The sequence below is a fragment of the Procambarus clarkii genome, chromosome 46, assembly GCF_040958095.1.
Source record: "Procambarus clarkii isolate CNS0578487 chromosome 46, FALCON_Pclarkii_2.0, whole genome shotgun sequence".
Taxonomy (NCBI): domain Eukaryota; kingdom Metazoa; phylum Arthropoda; class Malacostraca; order Decapoda; family Cambaridae; genus Procambarus; species Procambarus clarkii.
In genome coordinates, this window is record NC_091195.1 from 20,594,154 (window position 1) to 20,620,470 (window position 26,317).

Sequence of the window (26,317 nt, forward strand, 5' to 3'; positions counted from 1 at the left end):
GTTGACTTCTTGATGTGTAGTGCCTCGCAGACGTCGAGGCACCTGCTATCGCTGTATCTATCGATGATTTCTGTGTTGTTTGCTAAGATTTCTCTGGTGATGGTTTGGTTGTGGGAAGAGGCTATATGTTCCTTAATGGAGCCCTGTTGCTTATGCATCGTTAAACGCCTGGAAAGAGATGTTGTTGTCTTGCCTATATACTGAGTTTTTTGAGGCTTACAATCCCCAAGAGGGCATTTGAAGGCATAGACGACGTTGGTCTCTTTTAAAACGTTCTGCTTTGTGTCTGGAGAGTTTCTCATGAGTAGGCTGGCCGTTTTTCTGATTTTATAGTAAATTGTCAGTTGTATGTTCTGATTTTTGTCTGTAGGGATAACGTTTCTACTGACAATATCTTTCTGGACCCTTTCCTCCGTTTTATGGGCTGTGGAAAAGAAGTTCCTTGTAAAATAGTCTAATAGGGGGGTATAAGTGTTGTGTTAGTTGTCTCTTCAGAGGTTGCATGGCGTTTCACTTTCCTTCTTATGATGTCTTCCACGAAACCATTGGAGAAGCCGTTGTTGACTAGGACCTGCCTTACCCTACAGAGTTCTTCGTCGACTTGCTTCCATTCTGAGCTGTGGCTGAGAGCACGGTCGACATAAGCGTTAACAACACTCCTCTTGTACCTGTCCGGGCAGTCGCTGTTGGCATTTAGGCACATTCCTATGTTTGTTTCCTTAGTGTAGACTGCAGTGTGGAAACCTCCGCTCCTTTCCATGACTGTTACATCTAGAAAGGGCAGCTTCCCATCCTTTTCCATCTCGTAAGTGAAATGCAACACAGAATTCTGCTCAAATGCCTCCTTCAGCTCCTGCAGATGTCTGACATCAGGTACCTGTGTAAAAATGTCAACATACCTGCAGTATATGGCCGGTTCATGTCGACTAAGACTTTTTGCTCGATGGTACCCATGTAGAAGTTTGCAAACAGGACACCTAGGGGAGAACCCATGGCGACCTTATCTACTTGCTTATACATGTGTCCATCCGGGCTCAAGAAGGGTGCCTCTTTAGTACAAGCCTGAGGTGTCAATCAGGTCATCAATCAGGTCAATCAGAGGTGTCAGTTAGGACCCACATCTCCTCCTTCCTCCTATACAAACACACACACCTTTATCTAACATAACATCTGGGCCAAGTCTCCTTTCTCAGACGCAAAGTCAACACACTCGAGCCATTCTGCTTCGTCAACTTATTACCCAGCTGGCATGGACATGACCACGACGTGCCAGATCAAACAGCTTGACAAATCAAGTTGCTCCAAAGATCCTCCACGATCCCAGCACAGGTAAATCCTCTCTCTCACATACACACGTAGTGGCATCTCTATTTGGGTGACATTCAAGACCCAAGGAGTTTAGGCACTTGATAACCTTAGATAAAACTTGTATGATTGGCGATTAGACGTTAAGTGGTGTGTATTCTTGAAGGGGGGGTCAAGCGGGATGACCTTGGCGGTAACGAGGGGTCATGTTGGGGTCATGACCCCTACCTTCAGAGGTCACCATGGGAGAGGTCACATGAAGTGACATCTAAGAGGGGTCATGACCCCTACCTTCAGAGGTCACCATGGGAGAGGTCACATGAAGTTACATCTAAGAGCCGGGTGATGACCCCTACCTTCAGAGGTCACCATGGGAGAGGTCACATGAAGTGACATCTAAGAGGGGTCATGACCCCTACCTTCAGAGGTCACCATGGGAGAGGTCACATGAAGTTACATCTAAGAGGGGTCATGACCCCTACCTTCAGAGGTCACCATGGGAGAGGTCACATGAAGTGACATCTAAGAGGGGTCATGACCCCTACCTTCAGAGGTCACCATGGGAGAGGTCACATGAAGTGACATCTAAGAGCCGGGTGATGACCCTTTTCATGGGGTTAAGATGAGTAGAGTTTGAGCTTGAGATAATGGGTCATGTCCCCCCCCCCCCTAATCCCCCCCCACCTGAGAGGGTGGGGGGGGGGCTAGGTCACATTAGGGTGATGGGGGGGGTGTAGGAGGGGGTATAGCAAGGGATACATGTAAACACCTGTTTTGCTTAATTTTCGCTCCATTTGACAAGTATCTGTCCAACATAAGCAGCGTCCAACACCTGTCAACATAGACCACGTCCAGCACCTGTCAACACAGACCACGTCCAGCACCTGTCAACATAGACCACGTCCAACACCTGTCAACACAGACCACGTCCAGCACCTGTCAACACAGACCACGTCCAGCACCTGTCAACATAGACCACGTCCAGCACCTGTCAACATAGACCACGTCCAACACCTGTCAACACAGACCACGTCCAGCACCTGTCAACACAGACCACGTCCAGCACCTGTCAACACAGACCACGTCCAGCACCTGTCAACACAGACCACGTCCAGCACCTGTCAACACAGACCACGTCCAGCACCTGTCAACACAGACCACGTCCAGCACCTGTCAACACACTCCACGTCCAGCACCTGTCAACACAGACCACGTCCAGCACCTGTCAACACAGACCACGTCCAACACCTGTCAACACAGACCACGTCCAGCACCTGTCAACACAGACCACGTCCCGCACCTGTCAACACAGACCACGTCCAGCACCTGTCAACACAGACCACGTCCAGCACCTGTCAACACAGACCACGGTCCAACACCTGTCAACACAGACCACGGTCCAACACCTGTCAACACACGCTACACGGGTGTTGTCAAGCGCACGAGTGCCGGGTCAGGCTCCGGGTCGGGCAAGTGCTCACCCCTTGCCCTGTGATAACCTTGAGGCCAGATAACAGGAGGCTGTTATCGCGGAAAGGTGAACAGGCTGATACGGGAGACAGCGGCTGAGTTGTTCAACGCGACAATGTATTGTTCGCCGCAAAGAGCCAGTCACTTGCTGCCTTATCTCTATATTTGAGGGGAAAAAAGTATATTCGGGAGTTATATTTCTCCGTGATTGGATATACTCGGTATATATACTCACACTGGTATAATAATGGCAGTAGTGAGGGGCTTATTGACCTTTGGAGACTTTGGAGAGAGAGGGAGGACCTGCTGCATGGGTAACAGCTTCTTCTCCTATGTCTTAAACTAACATAACTCAATGATTTATGTTGTTAAAATAATCTTATATTTCAAATAAACCAATTGGAAACAATATTTTGAAAATAAAGAAAATCCTATAAAGGCCTATTAGGCAGATCGGGCCTTGCATAGTAGGCCGAGAAGTGCCTTCTGGATACTAGGTACGACTTATATATATATATATATATATATATATATATATATATATATATATATATATATATATATATGTGTGTGTGTGTGTGTGTATCACGAAAATAAACACGTGATTAAAAATGTGACAATGTCAGACCATGGAGGAAAAATGAAACATTCACTCCTTCTGAAGATGTATTAATATACGAAAGTACTTAAGGAAATTCCTGTTTCATTTTTCCTCCGTGGTCTGACATTGTCTCATATATATATATATATATATATATATATATATATATATATATATATATATATATATATATATATATATATATATATATATAATATACACACACACATTTTTACTCTGAAATAATACCATTTTATAACTAAATTAGACGAAACTAATTGGCTGGTAAAGCCACAGGAAGTCTACGATCCAAGCGACAGTATTGTGGCTTTGGATAACATGAACCCAATTTACCCCGTAGCGACCTTGCGGGGCTATTCATGCCCATGAATCAATCGTAGCAACGTCTTCCCTGCGGTCATAGCCAGGCTCGACTACTTGCGAAACCTGTACATCTTTCCTCAATCTTTGACGGCTTTGATTACATTTATTAAACAGTTTACAAGCATGAAAACTTGCCAATCAACTGTTGTTATTGTTATAAACAGCCTCCTGGTGCTTCGAAGCTCATTAACTGTTTAATAATTGTAAACAAAGCCGCCAAAGATTGAGAAAAGATGTACAGGTTCGTAAGTGCTTGCGTAACTGCTTCGTGAATCTGGCCCCAGGTTCGTAAGTGCTTGCGTAACTGCTCCTGAATCTAGCCCCAGGTTCGTAAGTGCTTGCGTAACTGCTCCGTGAATCTGGCCCCAGGTTTGTAAGTGCTCGCGTAACTGCTCCTGAATCTGGCCCCAGGTTCGTAAGTGCTTGCATAACTGCTTCATGAATCTGGCCCCAGGTTCGTAGGTGCTTGCGTAACTGCTTCGTGAATCTGGCTCCAGGTTCATAGGTGCTTGCGTAAATGCTTCGTGATTCTGGCCCCTATTGCAAACCAATTCGTATTAAGGCCAAGAGTGAGAAGAACGGATTGTAGGAGGAACTAAGATCTTGCGAGGCAGCAATAATAGTGGCTCACACTGCCTCGTATATCGTACGATATCATGTGTATAGTATACATACATACAATATACGTATAATGATATCACCGTATCATTATCATACATCACCATATATCTTGGCTATCGTGTATTCCTGGCTTGCGTACTCACCTAGTTGTGTACTTGCGGGGGGTTGAGCTTTGGCTCTTTGGTCCCGCCTCTCAACTTTGGTCCCGCCAATCCGCTATCGTGTGTGTGTACTCACCTAGTTGTACTCACCTAGTTGTGTTTGCGGGGGTTGAGCTTTGGCTCTTTGGTCCCGCCTCTCAACCGTCAATCAACAGGTGTACAGATTCCTGAGCCTATTGGGCTCTATCATATCTACACTTGAAACTGTGTATGGAGTGAGCCTCCACCACATGTGTGTGTGTGTGCGTGCGCGCATGCACTGCCGCTTATTAATAACCTTTGTCTCTTTCCTCGTGATGTCAAGTGATGTCACCTGGATTCTTTACGTATCAGCAGATAACATGTTTTTTTTTTTATATACATTTATAGGAAAGTTTTGATGAGAATGCGTTTGTAGACTCTGGAGATTCACTACAGTAGTGAGCCTTTCGCGCTCGATGTATTTTGTATTTGATGTATTATGTATTCTATGTATTCACGCCGTATGTATTTGTATTATGTATTCTATGTATTCACGCTGAATGTATTTTGTCTCATTTAATTTTTTTTTCTCGCAGTTTAGGCTGTCGAGGGGGGGGGGAAGGGGTTTGTTTACAAACACAGCCACGTGGTGGGGGGGTTTGTTTACAAACACAGCCACGTGGTGGGGGGGTTTGTTTACAAACACAGCCACGTGGTGGGGGGTTTGTTTACAAACACAGCCACGTGGTGGGGGGTTTGTTTACAAACACAGCCACGTGGTGGGGGGTTTGTTTACAAACACAGCCACGTGGTGGGGGGGTTTGTTTACAAACACAGCCACGTGGTGGGGGGTTTGTTTACAAACACAGCCACGTGGTGGGGGGTTTGTTTACAAACACAAGCACGTGGTGGGGGGTTTGTTTACAAACACAAGCACGTGGTGGGGGGGGTTTGTTTACAAACACAGCCACGTGGTGGGGGGTTTGTTTACAAACACAGCCACGTGGTGGGAGATGTAAACAAAGGACTAGCAAAACAATGCGCCACTACACACAGAAATCACAATTGCGTGATGCACCAAATGAACAATACTGAGAGGCTGCAGGATCCAGTAAGTTCAGTAGAACTTCGGTTTCAACTCCTTTTGACCCTGTCGTAGCTCAGTCGATTAAGGCAGCGTCTGGGATGCTCCCGGACGCAGGTTCGAATCCTCGTCACGGCCCTTGTGGATTTGTTCATTTACAATGCGCCATTTAAACGCTGCAGGCGAAGGGGGGAGGGGTGGGGGTATGGCCTTCGCTAACCACCACCTAAGGCGCTAAATATTTTTTTTTTTTAAGATTTAACGAAGAAAAAATACGATTTTAACTTTCTACGAGGCTCTCTCGTAGAAAGTATATTAAAGCCCTTTCTACTCTCCAAGCCCTAGGCTCATACCCACTCTTCTTCACAGGAGGCATGCGCTAAGTGTTGCCTAAATACTCAGAATAGGTCCAGGAACGCAGTTTCGATCCCATTGTATGGCCGCGGTAATTTTTCATGGGTATTTTTTTTGTGTGTGAATTCACTGTTGTTTACAATTGTGTGTGTATGGTGTATTGTGTGTGTTGTATTGTGTGTGTTGTGTTGTATTGTGTGTGTTGTATTGTGTGTGTTGTATTGTGTGTGTGTGTTGTATTGTGTGTTGTATTCTGTGTGTTGTATTGTGTGTGTGTTGTATTCTGTGTGTTGTATTGTGTGTGTGTTGTATTCTGTGTGTGTGTTGTATTGTGTGTGTGTTGTATTCTGTGCGTGTACTCACCTAGTTGTGTTTGCGGGGGTTGAGCTCTGGCTCTTTGGTCCCGCCTCTCTATGTGTTGTATTCTGTGTGTGTTGCATTGTGTGTGGCGCTGTATAAGATATTTCTTTGTATCAGTAAGATTATGCCCAGCGTGTCTTGAAGGTCTTACCTGTGGGCCACAGCGTTCTCTTACACAGGTTCAACCCCGCTACAATGTTCCTTCTTGGAAAACCAATTATCAAAAGCTATTTTGTGTATCGTGTAATAAATCCCTGGTCGTTATCGAGGGGCTGGGATGCCCAGAAGGTATGGGTCACGAGAGGATAATTGAATAATGATTGCTAATTAAGATAAGGGAGCGGGGGGGGGGTCGGACGTCCAGTTGCCTGTAATTATTGATAAGGTGATTGGGAGAGGTAGCACTAATAGCCGAGAGATTGTGAAGGGGGGGGGGGGGGGGGATGGATGCTTGTGTGACTGAGAAAAATGATGATAGGTGATCATGTACTAACTGCCTGATATTCCTGTCTGTAGGGCATATCACTGTCTGTCTCTGTCTGTCTGTCTCTGTCTGTCTGTCTCTGTCTGTCTGTCTGTCTGTCTGTCTGTCTGTCTGTCTGTCTGTCTGTCTGTATAGATAAGAGATTCATAAGAGATGCCATTTTTAATGGGGGTCATACTATCATTCACGTTACTTTCCGCCATCGCCTGGGATCGAACCCTGACCGTAGGATTAAGAGTCCCAAGCGCTGTGTGGTCATGTGAGTGGGGGGGGGGGGTGAGGAATTAGGGAGGTATTGTGAGGGGGGGGTGAGGAGGAGGGAGCAGTAAGTGGGAAGATGTTGTTGTTGTTTTTAAGATTCAGCTACTTGGAACTCGGGGCTCACCATAGCCCGTGCTTCTTGCCCCGCTCTTGTGCCAGGTAAGTTACGGGCTCACCATAACCCGTGCTACTTGGAACTACTTCCGAGTAGCTGAATCTATAACAACAACATACTTGGAACTAAAAGTTCCAAGTAGCACGGGCTATGGTGAGCCCGCGATGGACTTACCTGGCACAGGAGCGGGGCTGAAACTTGTGGGAAGAGAGAGCTGTAAGATTTATCTGTAAGATCTCTCCACACAAACTCCACCACATCTACCATTCTACCACCACATCTACCATTCTACCGCCACATCTACCATTCTACCACCACATCTACCATTCTACCACCACATCTGCCATTCTACCGCCACATCAACCATTCTACCACCACATCAACCATTCTACCACCACATCAACCATTCTACCACCACATCAACCATTCTACCACCACATCAACCATTCTACCACCACATCTACCATTCTACCACCACATCTACCATTCTACCACCACATCTACCATTCTACCACCACATCAACCATTCTACCACCACATCTACCATTCTACCACCACATCAACCATTCTACCACCACATCAACCATTCTACCACCACATGTAGCATTATACCACCACATCTACCATTCTACCACCACATCAACCATTCTACCACCACATATAGCATTATACCACCACATCTACCATTCTACCACCACATCTACCATTCTACCACCACATCTACCATTCTACCACCACATCAACCATTCTACCACCACATCTACCATTCTACCACCACATCTACCATTCTACCACCACATCTACCATTCTACCACCACATCAACCATTCTACCACCACATCTACCATTCTACCACCACATCTACCATTCTACCACCACATCAACCATTCTACCGCCACATCTACCATTCTACCACCACATATACCATTCTACCACCACATCTACAAATCTACCGCCACATCTACCATTCTACCATCACATCTACCATTCTACCACCACATCAACCATTCTACCACCACATCAACCATTCTACCGCCACATCAACCATTCTACCGCCACATCTACCATTCTACCACCACATCTACCATTCTACCACCACGTCTACCATTACCTCTACCATTCTACCACCACCTCTACCATTCTACCACCACATCAACCATTCTACCACTACATCTACCATTCTGCCACCACATCTACCATTCTACCACCACCACATCTACCATTCTACCACCACATCAACCATTCTACCACTACATCTACCATTCTACCACATCTACAAATCTACCACCACATCTACAAATCTACCGCCACATCTACCACCACATCAACCATTCTACCACCACATCTACAAATCTACCACCAGGCGCTCTCATAAAACCTGTTCCAGGAAGCTTCCAGCAGCTTTAACGTACCTAGAAGGAGCGGAAAAGCGTTTTTGGGGTGAACCCTTGATGATGATTTTGCTTAATGTGTGTGTATACCAAGATGAGGAAGGTGCCTCTTGTATGCGGCACCTGCATGGCATCCCTCGCCTCAAAACCCCGGAACATTGGAACAACAGTCAACTGCCTTTGGAACTCCCTTTGGAACTCCCTTTGGAACTCCCTTTGGCACTCCCTTTGGCACTCCCTTTGGAACTCCCTTTGGAACTCCCTTTGGAACTCCCTTTGGAACTCCCTTTGGAACTCCCTTTGGAACTCCCTTTGGCACTCCCTTTGGAACTCCCTTTGGAACTCCCTTTGGAACAACAATCCAAAGGGAGCCGGTCGGCCGAGCGGACAACACGCTGGACTTGTGGTCCTGGGTTCGATCCCAGGCGCCGGCGAGAAACAATGAGTTTCTTTCAGCCTATGCCTCTGTTAACTAGCAGTAAAATAGGTACCTGGGAGTTAGTCAGCTGTTACGGGCTGCTTCCTGGGGGTGGAGGCCTGGTCGAGGACCGGGCCGCGGGGACACTAAAGCCCCGAAATCATCTCAAGATAACCTCAAAGTTCATGAAATGGACAAGTTCTTGCAAGAAGTGCCGGACCTAACCGGGTTGTGGTGGATATGTGGGCCTGAAGCCCGTTCTCGCACTTGCTTATAGTCAATATCTTGCTTGTGAATAAGTGCATACGTGACATACTAATTTATTGTGAATATTTGAGTTTACCTTGAAAAGCTGAATAGAAAACCACAACCTAACCTAACCTTCTTAGTATGTTAAGATATTACAATTAGTACTTATACCTATATTGATATTACAGTTTTATAAAATTAATAAAACAAAACTAAAATATTTAAATTGTAAAGTAACTCAGGATATTGTCAAATTTTGTATAAAATCTCTGCTGTTTAATAAATCTGAGAGGAAGAGTTAGTGCCTTGAAAAAAATATGGCTTGGAATGTCATATATGTACTTATTTATAAGCGAAATTGTGACTATAAGCAATAAGTCATATATGTGCTGTCTTGTGCGAGAGCAGGTTGTATCCTGCGTTCTCGCACGCACCCTTTCTCGCTCTTGCTTATAGTCAATATCTTGGTTGTGAATAAGTGCATATGTGACATACTAATTTTTTGTGAATATTTGAGTTTACCTTGAAAAGCTGAATAGAGCTAGGATAGGCTAGAATAGAGCGGACCGCTCCAAGCAGCAACAGCCTGTTGGACCAAGTTATCACAAGTCAAGCCTGGCCTGAGGCAGGGGTCGGGGAGAAGACCACTCGAAACCCTCCCCAGGTATGCTCCAGGTTTACCTGTTTGGTCATTACATTAATGCCTTCTCGAGAGGAGAATCGAAGACATGTTTGAGACATGTATGATACTTGCAGGCATAGAGGAGATATACTAGAAGCATACGATATATGAACCATTTTCCATGCAAGCCTTTATAAGTAAGACTATATGAAGTATACCCTTGCCCTCCTCTCAATAAATGATGGGATTGAGAGGCGGGACCCAGGATCTACAGCCCAACCACTGTAGAGTACATCTAGGTGAACACGCGCACAATGCCCCATGGCACTGTACTTTGGTGCCGGCCGATGTAATTGCTTTCTGATTAACAGTAATTGAGAGTAGATAGCCCAATTGGTTAGTTCAAAGTCTCAAGTGTGTCTGTCTGGCCGTTAGGGTCAGGTCGGTAGTTGAGATTAAGATGGGGGCCCTTCTTGACCCCTAACCCCCCTTAACATTGAAGAGGATGAGTTTTTTTTTATTATTATTTTCTACCACAGACGTGGCCGGACATTTACAATGCTAACCAGCATATATACATTTTCTTCTGTCCTCCATGGACAGGGTTAGAGATGTGTTAAACATATAGTTCAGGGGTTCATTGAACACTCAACCACAGTGCATGCGCCCCGTCGGCCGTGCTCGCGCGCGCACTTCGGAACTGAAGAGGGCATTGAAATAAGTTTATTGAGGTAAAATACACACAAAGGGATGAGGTAGCTGAAGCTATTCTCACCCCGTTCAGTACATCGTGTTAATACATACATAGCCACACATCACAAGCAATAATACATAGACACGTCACAAGCAATAATACATACATAGACACACGTCACAAGCAATAAACACATTACCAAACATTCTGAGAGATAAACATATACATTTCCTAAGGACAGTGTGTGTGTGTGTGTGTGTGTGTGTGTGTGTGTGTGGGTGTGTGTGTGTGTGTGTGTGTGTGTGTGTGTGGGTGTGTGTGTGTGTGTGGGTGTGTGTGTGTGTGTGTGTGTGTGTGTGTGTGGGTGTGTGTGTGTGTGTGTGTGTGTGTGTGTGTGTGTGGGTGTGTGTGTGTGTGTGTGTGTGTGTGTGTGTGTGTGTGTGTGTGTGTGTGTGTGTGTGTGGGTGTGTGTGTGTGTGTGTGTGTGTGTGTGTGTGTGTGTGTGTGTGTGTGTGTGTGGGTGTGTGTGTGTGTGTGTGTGTGTGTGTGTGTGTGTGTGTGTGTGGGTGTGTGTGTGTGTGTGTGGGTGGAGAGGAGGAACGGGTGATGCTGGATGATGCTGGGTTGCATCATCTCCCGTCAATGGTGGGTGGACGGGTAGTGGGGGGGGGGGGAGGGTAGGTCCTCCAGCAGTAGTACTCTGTACTTGTACTCACCCACCTGTACCCACCTACTTGTACTCACCTACCTGTACTCACCTACTTGTACTCACCCACCTGTACCCACCTACTTGTACTCACCCACCTGTACCCACCTACTTGTACTCACCCACCTGTACCCACCTACTTGTACTCACCCACCTGTACTCGAGTGACGAATCGAAAATTAGAAAAAGGAAAGAAACTCAATAGGGGGAGGGAGGTAGAGAGGTGGGAGGGGGCGGAAGGGAAAGTCTTAGAATGAATGAAAGAAGGAGTTAAGAAAGAAAGTTAGGAAAGAAAAGTACTTGCTGCCATCACCCGTTCACTAGTTAATTATAAGACAAGGAATGGAACCTGTCAACACAGCAGTGTTATCTGCTGATATCACGTATCATCTGCAAGCATGGATATCATCTAGATCTGAATCTTTAAGACAAAAAACTTAGGAGTGCTCCCCACTCATATCTTTCCCTATACAAGATCTAGGCATTACCATCACATAGTATTAATAATTTGTAATGTAATTATAAATACATATATAATACTATGCTGTATTAAAGACAAGTTAAACAGTAAGTTAATTATATATTTAGTATTCTGAAAATCACAATTCAACCATTTCATTTCATGTTTAAATGTTAACATTAATTCAGTAAGAAAATCTTACTGAAGCGACCATACGAGTTATAAATACTCATACTCCCCCCAAGTAAAACAGAAACAAGCAACACTTAGTGGGCCAGCCAGAGGCTTAGGGCCCGCCCAGTGGGCCAGCCAGAGGCTTAGGGCCCGCCCAGTGGGCCAGCCAGAGGCTTAGGGCCCGCCCAGTGGGCCAGCCAGAGGCTTAGGGCCCGCCCAGTGGACCAGCCAGAGGCTTAGGGCCCGCCCAGTGGACCAGCCAGAGGTTTAGGGCCCGCCCAGTGGGCCAGCCAGAGGCTTAGGGCCCGCCCAGTGGGCCAGCCAGAGGCTTAGGGCCCGCCCAGTGGACCAGCCAGAGGCTTAGGGCCCGCCCAGTGGACCAGCCAGAGGCTTAGGGCCCGCCCAGTGGGCCAGCCAGAGGCTTAGGGCCCGCCCAGTGGGCCAGCCAGAGGCTTAGGGCCCGCCCAGTGGGCCAGCCAGAGGCTTAGGGCCCGCCCAGTGGGCCAGCCAGAGGCTTAGGGCCCGCCCAGTGGGCCAGCCAGAGGCTTAGGGCCCGCCCAGTGGGCCAGCCAGAGGCTTAGGGCCCGCCCAGTGGGCCAGCCAGAGGCTTAGGGCCCGCGCAGGAATATCCCTGAAAAAAAAAAAATCCCGTCTTGCAAGGCATCGTGTCTTATCTTCCATCTTCTGTCTCTTTTCTTCTCTCGTCTATTGTTCCAAGGGTCGTTGACAAGCGATCTGGGGTCCCCAGGGGTCCGTAGGTCCTGGGGTCCGTAGGTCCTGGGGTCCGTCCTGGGCAGACCAATGTTGGTGGGACAGACTGGAGTCGTCGTTCGTGTTCCGTATTTACTGGGTCATCTGGGGTCGTCGGCAGGACGACCTGGGGTCCACTGGGGTCTAGATGGCAGTGGGACATAGTCCTCTGGGGTCAACTATGGTTGTTCTGCAGAAGGTGACAGTGTTGATGTGTCTTTTTACATAAGGTCATTAATGTACGTTTGCAAAAAAAAAGGTGAAATGCCATTCTGTCCAGCTTACATATATCCTGTATACATACATACACATACATACGTACACATACATATACATATATACACAGTAGACAAGGGTACACATCCTTCCAAGGAAATGTATGTTTATCTCTCAGAATGTTTGGTAATATGTTTATTGTTTGTGATGTGTGTGTATGTATGTATTAACACGATGTACAACTAGGGGAGTAGATACACACACATATACACCTATGTGTCTCCTACTGTGACAGGGGGTAAGATAGCTGTTATAGAAACTGTTGTTATAGTAGTTGTTATATATGTTATATGTAGCTGTTATAGTGTGTTATTAAGCACTTAACCACTGAAGGTGATTTAAGATGCCTTTAACAGGCTAAATTGAACACTGAACGGCTGGCTGAGGCAGCCTTGGGGAGGGTAGGCTAGAGAACCATCCCCCCTTCCCCCCCTTCCCCCCCCTCCCCCCCCCCCCTCCCTTCACCTGTTATCTAAAGCACGCTTCGAACGCGTGTTCTCTCTATCACTTTTTCCCTCCTTGGAAATGTCTTGTAGTGATTGATGACATGTTTACGTCTTATGTAATACCCAATTTCCCAGTTGCCTGTTGCTGGCCACTTTGGCAGTTGATACTTGATCGTCTTAATGAGTCAATGGCCGCCGACTTGATCATTTTTCTACAAAATTTGCCATGACAAAGTGATACTTGACCCTTGTCAAGGTTTGGCCGGATGGCTGTGGCTTGTGTGGGGGGCTGGGGGGGAGGGGAGGGTGCCATGTGCGTATCTGGGGTGGGGGGGTGTACGCGAGTCTTGGGGTATGAGGACATGTTTAACACTACAATACACAACATGAAAGTGGAAGATCCGGGCAACTTCTTCATGCGTGATATCCAAACACCTGTAAATATAACTGATATCAACACAAGCATAGCAGATTTTGAAAGAGAAGTTGACAATATGGGCGCCCATGTACTCAGCCCCGGGTCCAGACTCATGGAATTCAATATTTATAAAGAAATGCAAAGTGCCGGTAGCACAGGCACTCAGTATAGTGTGGAGGAAGAGCTTGGACACGGGGGAGATACCAGATGCACTTAAAGCAGCAGACATAGCCCCTCTACACAAGGGAGGGAGCAAAGCATTGGCAAAGAATTATAGACCAGTTGCACTAACGTCTCACATAATAAAAGTATTTGAGAGAGTGATTAGGAGTCAGGTCACTAGTTTCATGGAGACCAATGACCTCCACAACCCAGGCCAACATGGAGACCAATGACCTCCACAACCCAGGCCAACATGGAGACCAATGACCTCCACAACCCAGGCCAACATGGAGACCAATGACCTCCACAACCCAGGCCAACATGGAGACCAATGACCTCCACAACCCAGGCCAACATGGAGACCAATGACCTCCACAACCCAGGCCAACATGGAGACCAATGACCTCCACAACCCAGGCCAACATGGAGACCAATGACCTCCACAACCGAGGCCAACATGGAGACCAATGACCTCCACAACCCAGGCCAACATGGAGACCAATGACCTCCACAACCCAGGCCAACATGGAGACCAATGACCTCCACAACCCAGGCCAACATGGAGACCAATGACCTCCACAACCCAGGCCAACATGGATTTAGAGCAGGAAGATCGTGCCTCTCACAGCTACTTGACCACTATGACAAAATCACTGAGGCATTAGAAGAAAAACAGAATGCTGATGTTGTATACACGGACTTTGCAATGGCATGCGATAAATGTGACCATGGAGTGATAGCTCACTAAATCAGATCAGTACGCATAACAAGCAAAGTAGGGCAATGACTATTCATAGGATACATATTCAAATCCTTTGATTATCCAACAAAGGATTTGATGGATATTAAAATATGTCAAATAGAACACAGAGTAACAACGAACAAAATCAAATAGAGTCCGAGCGCAGTTAAAAGCTCTGTACCTCAAGGTACAGAGCTTGCACCACTACTGTTCCTTATTCTCATATTAGATATAGACAAAAATACAAGTCACAGCTTCGTGTCATCCTTTGTAGATGACAAAACTCAGCATGAAAATTGTCTTTGCTGAAGACATTGAAAAGCTACAAGCTGTCCTGGACATGAATATGTTCTGGGAGTTGTTCTATTCATCATTTACTTAGAAGAGTTTGGTCCAACAGGCTGTTGCTTGGAGCGGCCCGCAGGCCCACATATCCACTACAGCCTGGTTGGTCCGGCACTTCTTGCATAAACCTGTCCAGTTTTTTCTTAAGACTTTTTCTTTGTTTCCGGCAATATTTCTAATGCTTGCTGGGAGGGTGTTGAACAGCTGTGCCTATGGCACCTCTGCTCTTCACTGGACCTCTGATGTTCAGTGTTCTCTGATTGTGCCTATGGCACCTCTACTCTTCACTGGACCTCTGATGTTCAGTGTTCTCTGACTGTGTCTATGGCACCTCTACTCTTCACTGGACCTCTGATGTTCAGTGTTCTCTGATTGTGCCTATGGCACCTCTACTCTTCACTGGACCTCTGATGTTTAGTGTTCTCTGATTGTGCCTATGGCACCTCTACTCTTCACTGGACCTCTGATGTTCAGTGTTCTCTGATTGTGCCTATGGCACCTCTACTCTTCACTGGACCTCTGATGTTCAGTGTTCTCTGATTGTGCCTATGGCACCTCTCCTCTTCACTGGACCTCTGATGTTCAGTGTTCTCTGATTGTGCCTATGGCACCTCTACTCTTCACTGGACCTCTGATGTTCAGTGTTCTCTGACTGTGTCTATGGCACCTCTACTCTTCACTGGACCTCTGATGTTCAGTGTTCTCTGATTGTGCCTATGGCACCTCTACTCTTCACTGGACCTCTGATGTTTAGTGTTCTCTGATTGTGCCTATGGCACCTCTACTCTTCACTGGACCTCTGATGTTCAGTGTTCTCTGATTGTGCCTATGGCACCTCTACTCTTCACTGGACCTCTGATGTTCAGTGTTCTCTGATTGTGCCTATGGCACCTCTACTCTTCACTGGACCTCTGATGTTCAGTGTTCTCTGATTGTGCCTATGGCACCTCTACTCTTCACTGGACCTCTGATGTTCAGTGTTCTCTGATTGTGCCTATGGCACCTCTACTCTTCACTGGACCTCTGATGTTCAGTGTTCTCTGATTGTGCCTATGGCACCTCTACTCTTCACTGGACCTCTGATGTTCAGTGTTCTCTGATTGTGCCTATGGCACCTCTCCTCTTCACTGGACCTCTGATGTTCAGTGTTCTCTGATTGTGCCTATGGCACCTCTACTCTTCACTGGACCTCTGATGTTCAGTGTTCTCTGACTGTGTCTATGGCACCTCTACTCTTCACTGGACCTCTGATGTTCAGTGTTCTCTGATTGTGCCTATGGCACCTCTACTCTTCACTGGACCTCTGATGTTTAGTGTTCTCTGATTGTGCCTATGGCACCTCTACTCTTCACTGGACCTCTGATGTTCAGTGTTCTCTGACTGTGTCTATGGCACCTCTACTCTTCACTGGACCTCTGATGTTCAGTGTTCTCTGATTGTGCCTATGGCACCTCTACTCTTCACTGGACCTCTGATGTTCAGTGTTCTCTGATTGTGCCTATGGCACCTCTACTCTTCACTGGACCTCTGATGTTCAGTGTTCTCTGATTGTGCCTATGGCACCTCTACTCTTCACTGGACCTCTGATGTTCAGTGTTCTCTGATTGTGCCTATGGCACCTCTACTCTTCACTAGTTCTATTCTGCATTTCCTTCCGTACCTTTCGCTCCAGTATGTTGTTATTCTACTGTACACATTGGAGACCTGGCCCTCCAGTATCTTTCTTGTATATATTATTTTAAACCTTTCTCGTCTCCTTTCCAGAGAGAACATTTGGAGAGCTTTGAGACGATCCCAATAATTTAGGTGTTTTATCTGGTCTATGTGTGCCGTATATGTTCTCTGTATTCCCTCTATTTCAGCAATCTCTCCTGCTCTGAAGGGGCAAGTGAGTACTGAGCAGTACTCAAGACGGGACAACACAAGTGACTTGAAGAGTACAACCATTGTGATGGGATCCCTGGATTTGAAAGTTCTCGTAATCCATCCAATCATTGTCCTGACTGACGCAATATTTGCTTGGTTATGCTCCCTAAACGTTAGGTCGTCGGACATCATTATTCCCAAATCCTTGACATGTTGCTTTCCTACTATGGGCAGATTTGATTGTGTTTTGGACCCTATAATTTAAAGTGCTAATCTTACCACCTGGAACAGCTTAGCAGCTTTATCTTGAACCGTTCAACAACAGTGGAACGTTTTCATAAGACTTTTGTGGAGCTATCTTGAGGTTATCTTGAGATGATTTCGGGGCTTTAGTGTCCCCGCGGCCCGGTCCTCGACCAGGCCTCCACCCCCAGGAAGCAGCCCGTGACAGCTGACTAACTCCCAGGTACCTATTTACTGCTAGGTAACAGGGGCATTCAGGGTGAAAGAAACTTTGCCCATTTGTTTCTGCCTCGTACGGGAATCGAACCCGCGCCACAGAATTACGAGCCCTGCGCGCTATCCACCAGGCTACGAGGCCCCTATATTCTGAACTCTTACATACTTATTTTTTTCCAAGGCCAGACATAATTTTTGCTTTGACCTGTTGTTACAAGGCAATTAGCCAGGCTGTTGAGGGCAGGAAGGAACGCTTTCGAAAACCAGCCCCCCCCCCCCCCTGGGCGGACAGGTGCACTTTTAACCTCGAGGTCCCTAAGTCTTAGAGACGAAGATATCAAGGTGCTGGGGAGGGTATGAGGGCCGCGATGCGCTTGTCTGTCCGTAGCGTGTGTGTGTGTGTGTGTGTGTGTGTGTGTGTGTGTTATACCCCTCTCCTCATGTGTCCAATACTACGCTATCATTGTCCCATTCTGTAATCAACGTTAATCACCAATTAGTTGCATACTACAGTTTCAGATCTCCAGCACAAACTCCTATATGATTATATCAAAGCACTGAAAACTCCTATACAAGCTGCTATATGCACTTATACAAACTATAACTTATGCTATCAGATCCCTTTGCTTGTGGTAATCCTTAAAACAATATATAATTAGCTGATAACTCAATCATTACGAATACGGCAGCGTGTAATTAGGCTGTTTGAACAGCCTAATTACACGCTGTTTAATTACGTTTAATTAAAAAAAACAGCCGTTTTGTCAGCCAGAAAAGTGCGAATTGATACGTTACGTCCGCGGCCACTTACGAAGCCGCTACATCTTCTAACATCCATGGCGACTTTGAGTTATTAAACTGTTTACCAGCTTGAAAACTTCATAAACACCAAGGTTATTGTGGTTGTTAACAACCTCGTAACTCATAACCTAGGGCCAGATTCACGAAGCAGTTACGCAAGCACTTACGAACCTGTACATCTTTTCTCAATCTTTGGCGGCTTTGTTTACAATTATTAAACAGTTAATGAGCTCGGAAGCACCAGGAGGCTGTTTATAACAATAACAACAGTTGATTGGCAAGTTTTCCTGCTTGTAAACTGTTTAATAAATGTAACCAAAGCCGTCAAAGATTGAGGAAAGATGTACACGTTCGTAAGTGCTTGCGTAACTGCCTTGTGAATATAGCCCCCTGGAGGTTCGTAAGTGCTTGCGTAACTGCCTTGTGAATATAGCCCCCTGGAGGTTCGTAAGTGCTTGCGTAACTGCCTCGTGAATATAGCCCCCTGGAGGTTCGTAAGTGCTTGCGTAACTGCTTCTTGAATCTGGCCCCTGGAGGTTCGTAAGTGCTTGCGTAACTGCCTTGTGAATATAGCCCCCTGGAGGTTCGTAAGTGCTTGCGTAACTGCCTTGTGAATATAGCCCCCTGGAGGTTCGTAAGTGCTTGCGTAACTGCCTTGTGAATATAGCCCCCTGGAGGTTCGTAAGTGCTTGCGTAACTGCCTTGTGAATCTGGTCCATGGTTATTGACGGCCTTAAACATGAGGTGAGGGACGAGGCTGTCCGCCCCTACCTCTGGCGGCCACTGTGTCTAGCCAGGCAGCTTATCAGCCCTGCGGTGTAGTACAGAGTGGTTGAGACAGGTCTATCAGCCTCATCACGTAGCCCACACGGCCATGGTAGGCCTGTCTCGACGGATCTCAAAAGCTCATTCATTCTACACACACACAGAGATCACACTAACGTGATGCATCAAATGAACAAATCCACATGGGCCGTGTCGAGGATTCGAACCTGCGTCCGGGAGCATCCCAGACACTGCCTTAATCGACTGAGCTACGACTTCAACCCCTTTTACCCTGTCGTAGCTTAGTCGATTAAGGCAGTGTCTGGGATGCTCCCGGACGCAGGTTCGAATCCTCGTCACGGCCCTTGTGGATTTGTTCGTGGCTGAAGTATGTCGACCAGACCACACACTAGAAGGTGAAGGGACGACGACGTTTCGGTCCGTCTTGGACCATTCTCAAGTAGATTGAGGGACAATTGACTTCAGAAGTCCCACGATGCAAGATAATGCATTGTCCCACAAGGAGGCTTACCTGGAACATACCTGGAGAGGGTTCTGAGAGTTGTTCTACTCCAAATGCCCGGCCTGAGGCCAGTACAAAGGTGTCAAACCTCATTGAAATAACACTACACACAGAAATCACAATAGCGTGATGCATCAAATGAACAAATCCACAAGGGCCGTGACGAGGATTCGAACCTGCGTCCGAGAGGCATCTCAAACGCTCATTTCATTTGCTCATAAGTTGAGGTATAAAACACTCATTATTAGGTTAGTGTGTGTTACCGCCTTCACGTGCGTGCGTGCGTGCATGCGTGCATGCCTCCTTCTCACGCCTTGATCACATGGCGCCCCTGGCTATCTTCCGCTTGTAAAACATTGCCTCACTAAATGGCCAATTACGCGATAAAGGGTGATTAATGACGATATCTGACGAGTATGGTGAGGTCTCGTTGATATTGTGCGGGCCGGCCGTCAGGTAGGCAAGATGCCGTGTGTATGACGTCGGTACAACCACTTGGGCTGGACGGTAGAGCGTCATGCGGGTCTGCGTTCAATCCCCGACCGTTCATACAAGTGGTTGGGGCACCATTCCTTCCCTCCGTCCCATCCCTTACCCTGACCCCTTCCCAGTGCTATATAGTCATGGTGGCTTGGTGCTTTTCCCTCATACTTGCCTCATCCCCCCCCCTCATGTCACCAGTGACGTAGATATAGTAACCAAATGCTCTGTTGACCTTACGGGCTCGCCATAGACCGTGCTACATTGACATTTCGTTCTGAGTAGCTTAATCTAAAACAACTCTATTGACCATTGTCAGTGGTCAATATGACGTCATGCGTTGTTTGCCGTCATGCGTTGTTTGCTGTCATGCGTTGCTTGCCGTCATGCGTTGCCTGCCGTCATGCGTTGCTTGCCGTCATGCGTTGTTTGCTGTCATGCGTTGCCTGCTGTCATGCGTTGTTTGCTGTCATGCGTTGTTTGCTGTCATGCGTTGTTTGCTGTCATGCGTTGCCTGCTGTCATGCGTTGTTTGCTGTCATGCGTTGTTTGCTGTCATGCGTTGTTTGCTGTCATGCGTTGTTTGCTGTCATGCGTTGTTTGCTGTCATGCGTTGTTTGCCGTCATGCGTTGTTTGCTGTCATGCGTTGTTTGCTGTCATGCGTTGTTTGCCGTCATGCGTTGTTTGCTGTCATGCGTTGTTTGCTGTCATGCGTTGTTTGCCGTCATGCGTTGCCTGCTGTCATGCGTTGTTTGCTGCCATGCGTTGTTTGCTGTCATGCGTTGTTTGCTGTCATGCGTTGTTTGCCGTCATGCGTTGTTTGCCGTCATGCGTTGTTTGCTGTCATGCGTTGCCTGCTGTCATGCGTTGCCTGCCGTCATGCGTTGCCTGCCGTCATGCGTTGTTTGCTGTCATGCGTTGCCTGCTGTCATGCGTTGTTTGCTGTCATGCGTTGTTTGCTGTCATGCGTTGCCTGCTGTCATGCGTTGCCTGCCGTCATGCGTTGCCTGCCGTCATGCGTTACCTGCCGTCATGCGTTACCTGCCGTCATGCGTTACCTGCCGTCATGCGTTGCCTGCTGTCATGCGTTGCCTGCCGTCATGCGTTACCTGCCGTCATGCGTTACCTGCCGTCGTGCGTTACCTGCCGTCATGCGTTGCCTGCCGTCATGCGTTACCTGCCGTCATGCGTTACCTGCCGTCATGCGTTACCTGCCGTCATGCGTTACCTGCCGTCATGCGTTACCTGCCGTCATGCGTTACCTGCCGTCATGCGTTACCTGCCGTCATGCGTTACCTGCCGTCATGCGTTACCTGCCGTCATGCGTTACCTGCTGTCATGCGTTGCCTGGCGTCATGCGTTACCTGCTGTCATGCGTTACCTGCCGTCATGCGTTACCTGCCGTCATGCGTTACCTGCCGTCATGCGTTACCTGCCGTCATGCGTTACCTGCCGTCAAGGGTTGATAAGGCTGTGTCATTTTATCTAATATTGCGGAAACGTGTGTACGTGTGTGCGTTCACTTGTTTATATTCGCCTGTTTGTGCTTGGAGAAGAGAGCTATAGCTCTTGGGTCCCGCCTTTCTAACCGTCGTTTGTCTAATGTTCCGACTCCTGCTCTCTGTCTCTCTCTCTGTCTCTCTCTCTGTCTCTCTCTCTCTCTCTCTCTCTCTCTCTCTCTCTCTCTCTCTCTCTCTCTCTCTCTCTCTCTCTGTCTCTCTCTCTCTCTCTCTCTCTCTCTCTCTCTCTCTCTCTCTCTCTCTCTCTCTCTGTCTCTCTCTCTCTCTCTCTCTCTCTCTCTCTCTCTCTCTCTCTCTCTCTCTCTCTCTCTCTCTCTCTCTCTCTCTCTCTGTCTCTCTCTCTCTCTCTCTCTCTCTGTCTCTCTCTCTCTGTCTCTCTCTCTCTGTCTCTCTCTCTCTCTCTGTCTCTCTCTCTGTCTCTCTCTCTCTCTCTCTCTCTCTCTCTCTCTCTCTCTCTCTCTCTCTCTCTCTCTCTCTCTCTCTCTCTCTCTCTCTCTCTCTCTCTCTCTCTCTCTGTCTCCCTCCCTCCCTCCCTCCCTCCCCCCCGTCCCCCACTCCCCCTCCCCCACTCCCTCCCTCCCCCACTCCCTCCCTCCCCCACTCCCTCCCTCCCCCACTCCCTGCCCCCCACTCTCCCCACTCCCCCACTCTCCCAAGACATAAATATAGCGGCCTATGACGTGTGTGTAATCAGCGGGCCTGGGTTGTGGTGGTGGGAGCAAGGTCCAGGATGTATGTGTGGGAGAGGTGGTGGGGGCCGGGCTCCCATGGTGGTGGTGGTGTTACCAGGGAGGCTGTGAGGGCCTCCAGATCACTCTGGTACACCCAGAACTCCCATAGTAACCTTCTCCCATACACTGCTCCTCTCTGGAGTGGTTAGAATACAGTGGTATTCTACCACTGTATTCAGGTATTCTACCTGATCAACCAGGCTGTGACTCATACGTCAGGCTGCGAGCAGCCGCGTCTAACAGCCTGGTTGATCAGTCCAGCAACCAGGAGGCCTGGTCGACGACCGGGCCGCGGGGACACTAAGCCCCGGAAGCACCTCAAGGTAAGGTAGTACTCGTCCTGTGAGTGTACATGCCGCTATACCTTGAGGTGATTTTGGGGCTTAATGTCCCCCCGCGGCCCGGTCTCTGACCAGGCTTCCTGGTTGGTTGGTCTGGTCAACTAGGCTGTTGGATGCGCCTGATGTATGGATCACAGCCTGGTTGATCAGGTATCCTTTGGAGGTGTTTATCAGTTCTCTCTTGAACACTGTGAGGGGTCGGCCAGTTATGTCCCTTATGTGTAGTGGAAGCGTGTTGAACAGTCTCGGGCCTCTGATGTTGATAGTTCTCTCTTGAACACTGTGAGGGGTCGGCCAGTTATGTCCCTTATGTGTAGTGGAAGCGTGTTGAACAGTCTCGGGCCTCTGATGTTGATAGTTCTCTCTTGAACACTGTGAGGGGTCGGCCAGTTATGTCCCTTATGTGTAGTGGAAGCGTGTTGAACAGTCTCGGGCCTCTGATGTTGATAGTTCTCTTGAACACTGTGAGGGGTCGGCTAGTTATGTCCCTTATGTGTAGTGGAAGCGTGTTGAACAGTCTCGGGCCTCTGATGTTGATAGTTCTCTCTTGAACACTGTGAGGGGTCGGCCAGTTATGTCCCTTATGTGTAGTGGAAGCGTGTTGAACAGTCTCGGGCCACGCCATAGCAGCATGTAGAACTCACTCCAGTAGGAAGAACACCGCTGGCTTGTTCATCCTGTTCCACCCAGACCCAGTTACGCCTCACCATTGAAATCTTCCCTACACCACCATCTATTTTACACCGCAAGATATAAGCCTTTATTCCGTAAAATACGGTCACTATCGAGATGTTTATAGATGAGATTTTTAAACATTGTAATTACTCTAGGGAGAGATGGAGTTAGGTGTTAAATTGTCCCCAGAATAACTTTCAGGGGCGTAGTTATCACGTATCATCGCTAGTGATGATTCCGGAGATGGGGGGGAGGGGGTTGATGGGAGGGGAAAGGAAGTATTGAGGATAATTTTAATATTAAACTACTAGTCGTAATGGTTGTCTCAGTTGGGGTAGACTACGTGACTACTGTTAAGGTTAAATTGGCTAAGACCAATTATGAATGATAGTGGAGTAATTATGTCTGGTATTGAAGAGGCTCCTTTAGAGTTTAGTGAGGGGGGGGTGCCAGGGGGAGGGTGCCAGGGGGGGGGGGCATCATCATGGCTAGCAGTTATCAGCGAGATGATAGCAGGCCGGAGTGAACCATATAAACCCCCTGGTGTTGATGAGCCACAATCAGTAGCACTGCTGACAGTGGCAAAGACAGACACACGCTCGCTTGGTGCTCAGTGGATACAGTGAAGGTTGTAGTGAAGATAGTGAAGCCGTCGACAATGGTGGCGAAGCGGGTGAGAGTGAGACCCCAGCTGGAAGCTTCGGAGAGAGAGGCTTCGGAGAGGGACAGTGTTCTCTCTCTCATCAAAGCCGTGTTGGATATTAAAGGCGTTTCGACACTTAACATGAACCTAAGGGCGCTGGTTCATCTCATGAAGGCTGTCCTCAAGCCGGAGACCTGGCAGAACCTGCTTCAGGTAAATACGGGTGTCAGGAGGCTTCGGTGTGACAGGGAACCGAAGAGGGGTGATAGAGACAGCCTTGTCTCGTGTGTGTGTGTGTGGGGGGGGGGGCAGTTATCAATCTCGCTATGTAGATCACTCGATATCAACATTTTCTAGTGCACACTCAGTACATAATCGGCAGGCTAATGTCTGTAATATATAATTATATCCATGTATTTATGATCTATTTTTGCTGTAGTCATAATGTATTGTATTAGATTTGTAGGACCAAGTAATGTATTTTTTTTCTGTTTATGATCTATTTTAGCTGCAGTCATAGTGTGTTGTATTAGATTTGTAGGACCAAGTAATGTATTTTTGATAGCTATGTTCTGACTCTGTTTTTTGTTTGTGTTCAGAATGCGTTGAACGAGTTCAACTTCCTGCACGAGAGGGAGGTGCTTGAGCGCGGCGTGGGCAGCCCCGCGGCCCCCCTCGAGGGGCAGGTCAGTATCGAAGAGGTAGAACTTGATGATGATGGGGTGGAGGAGGAGGTGGAGGCCGAGGGCAGTCCTCACCAGCCCTGTATAGGAGGACCTCCTCGGTCCGTATCTCCGCCCTCATACCATGTCCGCCTGCCAGATGAACAGGTACACTACCACCACATGCTCTACTATACCTACTACGGTCCTAACTACCAATCACGGCCCTAACTATCACGTCCCTAACTATCACGGCCCTAACTACCACGGCCCTAACTATCACGGTCCTAACTACCACATCTCTAACTATCACGTCCCTAACTACCACGTCCCTAACTACCACGTCTCTAACTACCACGTCCCTAACTACCACGCCCCTAACTACTACGCCCCTAACTACCACAACTACCACGGCCCTAACAAGGCCCACTCTTAACTGCTAGGCTCGCCTCAGTAGCCATCTGGCTCACCCCGGCACAAATGGATCATTCACAAATCCTTAACTCTATACATAAACAGCTCCATTTAAAGACCACTAACACCTCTAACTCCCAATAAAGACCATCCACACTACCAACTCTCTAAAGAGCACTCACACTAACTCCATATATAGTGCATCACATAATTAAATCAGTGGTGCGTGTGCGTTCACTAACTAACAATGATGTCTAACTTAACACTAACAATGTGTGTGTATCACTACACACACTAAGAATGGCAAGTCTTGATGCCTCATGTCAACTGGCAGTCTTAGCCCATGCAAACCTGGGGCCAGATTCACGAAAGCAGTTACGCAAGCACTTACAAACCTGTACATCTTTTTCTCAATCTTTGGCGGCTTTGTTTACAATTATTAAACAGTTAATGAACTCCGAAGCACCAGGAGGCTGTTTATAACAATAACAACAATTGATTGGCAAGTTTTCCTGCTTGTAAACTGTTTAATAAATGTAACTAAAGCCGTCAAAGATTGAGGAAAGATGTACACGTTCGTAAGTGCTTTCGTAAATCTGGCCCCACGATAATGCTATATATATATACTCACCTCCGTTCTCTGGCATGGTTTGACATGACTTTCGCTTGTAGTGGGTTACTCACTTGTGTGAGTTGCATGAGTTTGTCATAGTAAGATATTTCTCTAAAACAGTTAACACAAATTTATTGCCTTAATTCTCACTTGGTTGCTTTGCTTTTGCCGTCTGTGAAATATAGTTTTTGTTTGAGAAATGTGTAACTTAGTAGGTAGCTGTGAGCACTAGAGTAATGGTGATGTTTTGTCCTTACAGGTTGGAGGCCGGGAGGTGGAAGAGGTTAGGACACGGAAGCTGCCTCTGTCACGGTTCGACCGTGACCGCGACTCTGCCTATGACACCTACCGGAATTCCCAGTATGGCTCCATGGGAATGGAACAGTTCCGCCTCATCTCAGTGCTGGGGCGAGGCCACTTTGGCAAGGTCATATTGGGTCAGTACAAGAACACGGGAGAGTACTTCGCTATCAAAGCCCTTAAAAAGGGGGACATCATTGCCCGGGACGAAGTCGAGTCTCTCTTGGCAGAAAAACGAATCTTCGAAGTGGCCAACTCAGTCAGACATCCTTTCCTCGTCAACCTCTTCGCTTGTTATCAAACCGAGGTTAGTGTACAGGATATGAATGTTAATTAGAATTAGTTTGGGTTAAATAGTGCACTTGATTCTTGAAGAAATGGATGCTCTAATGCCTAAAAGTTGCATAATATTCCATATTAATAATTTAGTTGTGCATATGAGCCTTATTTATTTTTGTAGTTTGGGAGAGGCGGAAGTGGAGAAGTAGGGGGGCTGAAATTACCATGTGGA

At 47.4% G+C, this 26,317-nt stretch overlaps 1 protein-coding gene across 12 annotated transcripts in view; it reads left to right on the forward strand.

Annotated features, from left to right (window-relative positions):
* The window catches only part of LOC123770464 (serine/threonine-protein kinase N), a 312,702-nt gene that overhangs the window by 283,282 nt on the left and 3,103 nt on the right, over positions 1-26,317 (forward strand). For 6 of the 12 annotated variants that reach the window (XM_069301810.1, XM_069301800.1, XM_069301801.1 and 3 more), the window contains 2 exons: positions 24,417-24,647; positions 25,766-26,113. In XM_069301810.1, the coding sequence (XP_069157911.1) occupies positions 24,417-24,647; positions 25,766-26,113 (579 nt within the window). The remainder of the gene's footprint in view (positions 1-24,416; positions 24,648-25,765; positions 26,114-26,317) is intronic. The other 6 variants (XM_069301804.1, XM_069301806.1, XM_069301799.1 and 3 more) reach the window with 2 other exon arrangements.